This window comes from Dipodomys ordii, unplaced genomic scaffold (assembly GCF_000151885.1).
Source record: "Dipodomys ordii isolate 6190 unplaced genomic scaffold, Dord_2.0 Scaffold64, whole genome shotgun sequence".
Classification (NCBI taxonomy): domain Eukaryota; kingdom Metazoa; phylum Chordata; class Mammalia; order Rodentia; family Heteromyidae; genus Dipodomys; species Dipodomys ordii.
The window spans coordinates 4,100,840-4,108,159 of NW_012267280.1; the positions used below are offsets into that span (position 1 = coordinate 4,100,840).

Below are 7,320 nucleotides of genomic sequence, written 5' to 3' on the forward strand. Positions count from 1 at the left end.
GCCTTGAGCTGAAGAGCTGAGGGACAGCGCCCAGGCCCAGAGTTCAAGCCCCACGACCGACAAAAAAAAAAAAAAAATCTCATCCTGGGCTGTAGCTGAATGGTGACTTTGACCCTGAGTTGAGCCCCAAAAGTGGCCCCACCCCTCCCCTCAAGTTCCTAACTCTGACCCAAGGAGCAGGGGTTGAGAGGAGCAGGGGGGCGAGGGCAGGGGGAGACAGGGGCTCTGGGGAGGAGGTCCTGGGCCTACCAGGATCCTTGAGAGACCTGCTGTTCTTTCAGGTTCATCCCAGCTCCTGGCCCTAGTGCAGCGCGTGGTGCCAGGGGCACAGCTGGTGGAGGAGCTGCCCCGAGAGCTGGTGCTGTCCCTGCCCTATGCGGGTGCCCTGGACGGCAGCTTTGCCTCACTCTTCCAGGAGCTGGACCAAGGCTTGGCGGCACTGGGCCTCACTGGCTATGGGATCTCGGACACCAGCCTTGAGGAGGTGCAGGGCGGAGGGGGCTCCCTGGAGGAGGGAATTTGGAGAATGAATAGGAGTCTTCATTTTTTTTTTACTGGTACTGAGGCTTACTCAGGGCCTTTCCCTCTCATATGGGATTTTTGGTATTCTACCAGTTGAGTCACAGCTCCACATCCAGTTTTTTGGTGGTTAATTGGAGATAAGAGTCTCACAGACTTTTCTGCCTGGGCTGGCTTTGAACCATGATCCTCAATCTCAGCCTCCTGAGTAGCTAGGATTATCGGTGTAAGTCACTGGCACCTGGAAGGAGTCTTCTTATTGATATATTTTTTAAATTTGAACTCAGGGCTTGGATGTTGTTCCTGAGCTTCATTTTGCTCAAAGCTAGAACTCTAACAATTGAATCACATCTCTACTTCCAGGTTTTTTGGTACTTTATTGGAAATAAGCATCTCACAGACTTTGCTGCCTGGGCTGGCTTCAAACGGAGATCCTCAGTGTGGTTAGGATTATGGGCATGAGCCACTAGTGCCTGGCGGGAGTCTTACTGATAGGCAGAACATGGGAGGGAGGAGGCAGGGCCAGGGCAGGAGGCTTGGCATCCCTCGGGGAAGCCTGAAGGGACCCTTCCCAGAACCCCCTTGTCCCTGAGATCCTGTTCTGTCTCCCCAGATCTTCCTGAAGGTGGTGGAGGACTGTGCTGTAGACGCAGACCAGGAGGGTGCGGCCAGGCTCCCTGACCTTTCACCCTTGACCCTGACCCTCAGCTGACCCTAGCCTAAATCCAAGTCCCAACCCTTGATTGAGTCTGTCCTTTGTGCCTAGCCCTGAGTCCTGACTTCTTCCTTCATAACCCTGACCCTTGACCCTGATCCCATCCTGGCACACTAATCTCGGTCTCTGGTTGCTGTTGGCTTGGCAGATGGCAGCTCAGGGCAGCATCTGAGTACCCGAATTGCCGCCCTTCGGCGCAAGACACTGCCAGAGACCTCAGCCCTGGAGAATGGGGAGCCAGGTGAGTCTCTTCTCCACGCCCTGGCCCTCTCCAGGTCTTCATAGTATGAGACTGACCCCTGACCTTCCTGTCCTTCACAGCTGGGCCATGCCCACAGAGTCAGGCCCTGCGGGGCTGCGGGACAGTGGCTGCAGGCCGGGCATGCGGTGCTGCGTTGATCCACCGGCAGCTCTGGGCGCTGCTTCTCAAGCGTTTTCTGCTGGCCTGTCGCAGCCGCCGTGGCCTATTTGCCCAGGTGAGGGGGACCCAGCATCACGGCATTGTCTGTTTATGGAGGGGTGAGGGTGGGGGTTCAGGGCTGGTTCTAGAGCAGGAGTGGAGGCTGCAGCTCATGGTCTGGTACCCTCAGATCGTGCTGCCCGCCCTGTTTGTGGGCCTGGCTCTGGTGTTCAGCCTCATCGTGCCCCCTTTTGGCCACTACCCAGCCCTGCGGCTCAGTCCTGACATGTACGGTGCCCAGGTCTCCTTCTTCAGGTGGGTGCTGGGAAGGAGGGCCTGGTGGGGGGAGGGAGGGCTAGGACCCTGGAGTCACAAACTTGACCCCACATCTCCTTCCCCTTCAGTGAGGATGCACCATGGGACCCTGTTCAGGCCCGGCTGCTTGAGGCCCTGCTTAGAGAGGCAGGGCTGGATGGGCCCTGCCTGCAGAACACCTCCACCAGGTGATGCCTTCAGCCTGGTCCTGCTCCCTCTGGCTTTTATTTTTCTCCCCTCCCTTTTTTGCCCCTCCCCCCTCCACTCATCTCTGAACTCTAGTTCTAGTCCTCTCCTTCCCTCTCACCCCTGGGGGGGGCTCTGGTCTCAGTTTCCCCCCTGGGATCTAGCCTCAGTTGCTTCTTTGAGGCTGGCCTCAGTTTCCCCCCTGAGCTCTGACTCCAGTTTCCCTCCTGGGTTCTGGGGCGAGCACACAGCATGCCTAGTAGAGGTTGCTGGTGTTCATGTCTGTATTGACGCCCACAGGGAGCCTGAGCACACACAGCATCCTGCCTGCCGATTCTCTGTCCCCAAAGTTCCTGCTGATGTGGCCCAAGCCTTGGCCCGTGGCAACTGGACCCTGGACTTCCCATCCCCGGCTTGCCAGTGCAGCCAGCCTGGTGTCCGCCGCCGTCTGCTCCCTGACTGCCCCGCTGGGGCCGGTGGCCCCCCACCACCCCAGGCTATGGCCAGCTCAGGGGAGGTGGTGCAGAACCTGACAGGCCGAAACGTGAGCGATTTCCTGGTGAAGACCTACCCACGCCTGGTACACGAGGGGTGAGCCACCGCTGGGTCTGGGTCTGGCTTCAAGGATGCGGTGCCAGGGACTCCCAACGGGGACTCCCCAGGGCCCTCCACCCTCGCCTGCTGCCTCTCTCCCCTTAGCTCTTCCACGCCTCCAACCTTCCCATCTCACTGGCCCCCTCCTTCCTGACTCTCCACAGCCTGAAGACTAAGAAGTGGGTAAATGAGGTCAGGTAAGGAGCGACCTGGAGTCGGGGGTTCCCTACTCTGTTCCTTTCCCCATGCTCTCCAGTGGCTCCACTGGCCCTCCCCTCCCCCCAGATATGGGGGCTTCTCACTAGGGAGCCGAGATCTGGACCTCCCCACAGGGCATGAGGTGGGCCACACGGTGGAGTTACTCCAGTCGCTGCTGACCCCCCAGGCCGGTGGTGCCCTGGACAGGATCCTGAACAACCTCACAAAATGGGCTGATGGCCTGGATGGGCAGAAAAACTTCAAGGTAGGAGCTGAAGGCAGCAGGTAACAGCCAGCTGGAGTCGTGTCTCTGTCTATCGACCCTAACGCCATGGCCTTTTCTCCACCTAGATCTGGTTCAACAACAAGGGCTGGCATGCCATGGTGGCCTTCATCAACAGAGCCAACAACGCACTCCTACAGGCCCACCTGCCCCCAGGCCCCGCCCGCCGGGCCCACAGCATCACCACACTCAACCACCCGCTGAACCTGACCAAAGAGCAACTGTCTGAGGCTGCACTGTGAGTCTCTGCTGGCGCAGCCTCCCTGGTCATGGTGGTGGTGGGTTCCGGGTTGTGGGGACTGGATCAGAATTCTGCCCATCTGTTCTTTGTAAGAGAGCTATCAGCAGGCTGAAGGCTTTCCTAGCCGCCTGAATATTCTTTTCCCTACCAATTTTTATCATTCTAGCTAGGTACCAATGGCTCATGCTGGTAATTCTAGCTACTCAGGAGGCTGAGATCTGAGGATCATAGTTTGAAGCCAGCCTGGGCAGGAAAAGTCTATGACATTCTTATCTCCAATGACACACCAAAACAAAGCTGGAAGTGGAGTTGTGGCTCAAGTGGTAGAGTGCCTTGAACAGAAAAGCTGAGGGATGGGCTGGGAAGGTGGCTCGGTGGTAGAGCGCTTGCCTTGCATGCATGAGGCCCTGAGTTTGAATCCTCAGCACCACATAAGCAGAAAAAGCCAGAAGTGGTGCTGTGACTCAAGTGATAGAGCACTAGCCTTGAGCTGAAGAGCTGAGACACAGCGCCCAGGCCCAGAGATCAGGCCCACGACCAACCAAAAAAAAAAAAAAGCTAAGGGACAGCACTTAGACCCCGAGTTCAAGCCCCAGTACCTGCACAAAAACAAACAAAAAACTTTTTTTTTTTTTTTTTGCCAGTCCTGGGGCTTGAACTCCAGGCCTGGGCACTGTCCTTGAACTTCTTTTTTGCTTAAGGCTAGCACTCTATGACTTGAGCTACAGCACCACTTCTGGCTTTTTCTGCCTCTGTGGTACTGAGGAATCAAATGTAGGGCTTCTCGCGTGCTAGCCAAGCACTCTACCACTAAGCCACCTTCCCAGCCAAAGAAAACCCAACTTGTCCCCTCCCCCCAAAGAGGACTCGCCCACCCATGTCCCCAGATCTCCCTTCCCCTCTCCCTGCCACCAATGGGCACAGCAGACCTTTGTCCCCTCTGTTGCATGCACAAGATCCACTCTGAGAACCCTTGCACCCTCACTCCCAGGATGGCCTCCTCAGTGGACGTCCTGGTCTCCATCTGTGTGGTCTTCGCCATGTCCTTCGTCCCAGCCAGCTTCACCCTTGTGCTCATCGAGGAGCGTGTCACTCGAGCCAAACACCTGCAGCTCCTTGGGGGCCTTTCCCCGACCCTTTACTGGCTCAGCAACTTTCTCTGGGACATGGTGCGAGGGCTGGCCTGGCCTGGCTGGGGTAGGGCGGGGAACAGAACTGCTTGTCCTTGCCTCTTCCAGCAGGGGAGGGGCTTAGGCAAGATGACATGAGCAAGGTCTGGAGGATTGTGGGAAGTTTCTTACTCTTCTGCACCAAAAAGCGGGGAGGCTGGGATTGGGGAATGTAGCTTGGTGATGGAGCACTTTGCCTTGCATGTATGAAATCCTGGCCTCCATCTGTAGCACCCAAAAAACAAAGAAGTGATGGGATTCGGGGAGGCTGAAGTTCCTGCCCCTTCACGTGTTGAGGTAACTCTGTCTCCAATGCAGTGTAACTACTTGGTGGCTGTCTGCATAGTGGTGCTCATCTTCCTGGCCTTCCAGCAGAAGGCGTACGTGGCTCCTGCAAACTTGCCTGCTCTCCTGCTCTTGCTACTGCTGTATGGGTAAGGCAAAGGCCTGCGCTTTCTGACCTCCTACCTGCTCTGTGGAGGGACTCTGCAGCATCTTCAGGAGAAGATGTGGAGGGTGATTGAATTCAAGATGGTGCCATTGTGGCCTTAAAAGCTCCTCACATCCTCATTCCTATGAATCAAGTCACGAGGGAGAAGATGGGAGGGGAGATCTGTGCTTTTAGCCAGTGCTCCTAGTTATCAGATGACTCCTCTTATCCTAGCTGGTCGATCACGCCACTCATGTATCCAGCCTCCTTCTTCTTCTCTGTGCCCAGCACGGCCTACGTGGTGCTCACTTGCATCAACCTCTTCATTGGCATCAACAGCAGCATGGCCACCTTTGTGCTTGAGCTCTTCTCTGACCAGGTGGGGCTGTGCAGAGCTGAGGTTGGGGCGAGGTGAAGGGTGTCGGCCTCATTCTACCTGACCCATCTGCCTCCTCTTGACCCAGAGCAGAAGCTGCAGGAAGTGAGCCGTATCTTGAAAAGAGTCTTCCTGATCTTCCCCCATTTCTGCCTGGGCCGAGGGCTAATTGACATGGTGCGGAACCAGGCCATGGCTGATGCCTTTGAGCGCCTGGGTGAGAACTTGGTGTTGGGTGGAGCTGTAGCCAGTACCCTTGAAAATGCCTCCCACCCTAGAGTTGACTTTATAGGCTGGGGACAAAATGTTTCCAAGGGGGAGAACCAGGGATTTTAGATGGCTCTAAGATTCCTTCAGGTTAGAGGTACATTAAAAAAAAAGCAGTGATACCAAGCACTTGGTGACTCATGCCTCTCATCCTAGCTACTGAGAACTGAGGATTGTAGTCCAAAGCCAGCCTGGGCAGGAGTTCATGAGTCTCATCTCTAGTTTTCTATCCCAAAAGCCAGAAGTGGAGCTGAGGCTCAAGTGGTACAGCGCTAGCCAATGAGCAAACATGTCAGGTACAGAGTTTGAATCTTGGTCTTGCACCAAAAAAAAAAAAAAAAGAAAAGAAAAGAAAAAAAGTTAATGCAATCTTCAGTCCTTTTGGGAGGAATCTAAGGCTCCAAAATAAGGGAAATAGAGACACTATGTCAATTAGACCCCCAGTTGAGCATCTTATCAGGTCTCAGTGCTTTCCCTTAAGAATACATTGGTGCCAGGTGCTAGTGGCTCACGCTTGTAATCCAAGCTACTCAGAAATCTGAGATTTGAGGATCATGGTTAAAAGCCACCTTGGGCAGAAAAGGTTGTGAGATTCTTTTTTTTTTTTGTTGGTCGTGGGGCTTGAACTCTGGGCCTGGGCACTGTCCCTCAGCTCTTCAACTCAAGGGGAGTGCTCTACCACTTGAGCTACAGGGCCACTTCCGGTTGTGAGATTCTTATCTCCCATAACCTCCAGAAAACCAGAAGTGGCGCTGTGACTTAAAGTGGTAGAGCACTAGATTTGAGCAAAAAAGAACTCAGGGACAGCACCCAGGCCCTGAATTCAATCCTCATGACCACCACCACCACTACCACCAACAAAGTGAAATATATTGGTAGCTGAATGCTAGTGACTTAGCTGGTGACTTACACCTGTAATCCTAGCTACTTCGGAGCCAGAAATCTGAGGACTGGGGTTTGGCATCAGCCTGGGCACAAAAGTATATAAGACTTATCTCCAGTTAGCCAGCAGAATGCCGGAAGTAGTAGAGAATGCCCAGATTCTTAGTTCATGCCCAAGTAACAACACCAAAAAAAGAAAGAAAGAAAGAAAGAAAGGAAGGAAGGAAGGAAGAGAGAGAGAGAAAGACAGAGAGAAAGAAGGAAAGAAGGAAAGAAAGAAAAGAATAGATATGAAAGTGGTGCTGTGGTTCAAGAGGTAGAGCGCTAGCCTTGAGTTGAAGAGCTGAGGGACAGCGCCCAGGCCCAGAGTTCAAGCCCCATGACCAACAAAAATAAATAATAAAAAAGAGCCCTTTGGTACTGGGCACCAGTGGCTCTTGCCTGTACTCTTAGCTATTCAAGAGGCTGAGATCTGATCATTGTTTTTCAAAGCTATCCCAGGTAGACAAATCCAGGTCCAGGACCCAAATTTGGTATGTGATGTTTGTGCTCATTGGCTAGTGCACTACCAACTGAGCCATGCCTTCAAACCCCAAGTCCTTTTTTAAAAAATTCTGTTGGTCGCACTGTTCACAATAGCTAGGATATGGAAACAACCCAGATGCCCCACCACAGATGAATGGATCCAAAAATTGTGGTATCTATACACAATGGAATATTATGCAGCTATTAGAAATGACAAAAT

General features: G+C 53.8%; 1 protein-coding gene across 1 annotated transcript in view; it reads left to right on the forward strand.

Moving 5' to 3' along the window:
* Positions 1-7,320, forward strand: part of Abca7 (ATP-binding cassette, sub-family A (ABC1), member 7) — a 26,964-nt gene that overhangs the window by 11,294 nt on the left and 8,350 nt on the right. Inside the window, exons 18-31 of the mRNA XM_013022686.1 lie at positions 282-484; positions 1,133-1,181; positions 1,383-1,475; positions 1,556-1,710; positions 1,825-1,949; positions 2,039-2,137; positions 2,436-2,726; positions 2,894-2,926; positions 3,015-3,192; positions 3,279-3,448; positions 4,443-4,620; positions 4,939-5,054; positions 5,285-5,429; positions 5,520-5,669. Coding sequence (XP_012878140.1) covers positions 282-484; positions 1,133-1,181; positions 1,383-1,475; positions 1,556-1,710; positions 1,825-1,949; positions 2,039-2,137; positions 2,436-2,726; positions 2,894-2,926; positions 3,015-3,192; positions 3,279-3,448; positions 4,443-4,620; positions 4,939-5,054; positions 5,285-5,429; positions 5,520-5,669 — 1,985 coding nt within the window. The remainder of the gene's footprint in view (positions 1-281; positions 485-1,132; positions 1,182-1,382; positions 1,476-1,555; positions 1,711-1,824; positions 1,950-2,038; positions 2,138-2,435; positions 2,727-2,893; positions 2,927-3,014; positions 3,193-3,278; positions 3,449-4,442; positions 4,621-4,938; positions 5,055-5,284; positions 5,430-5,519; positions 5,670-7,320) is intronic.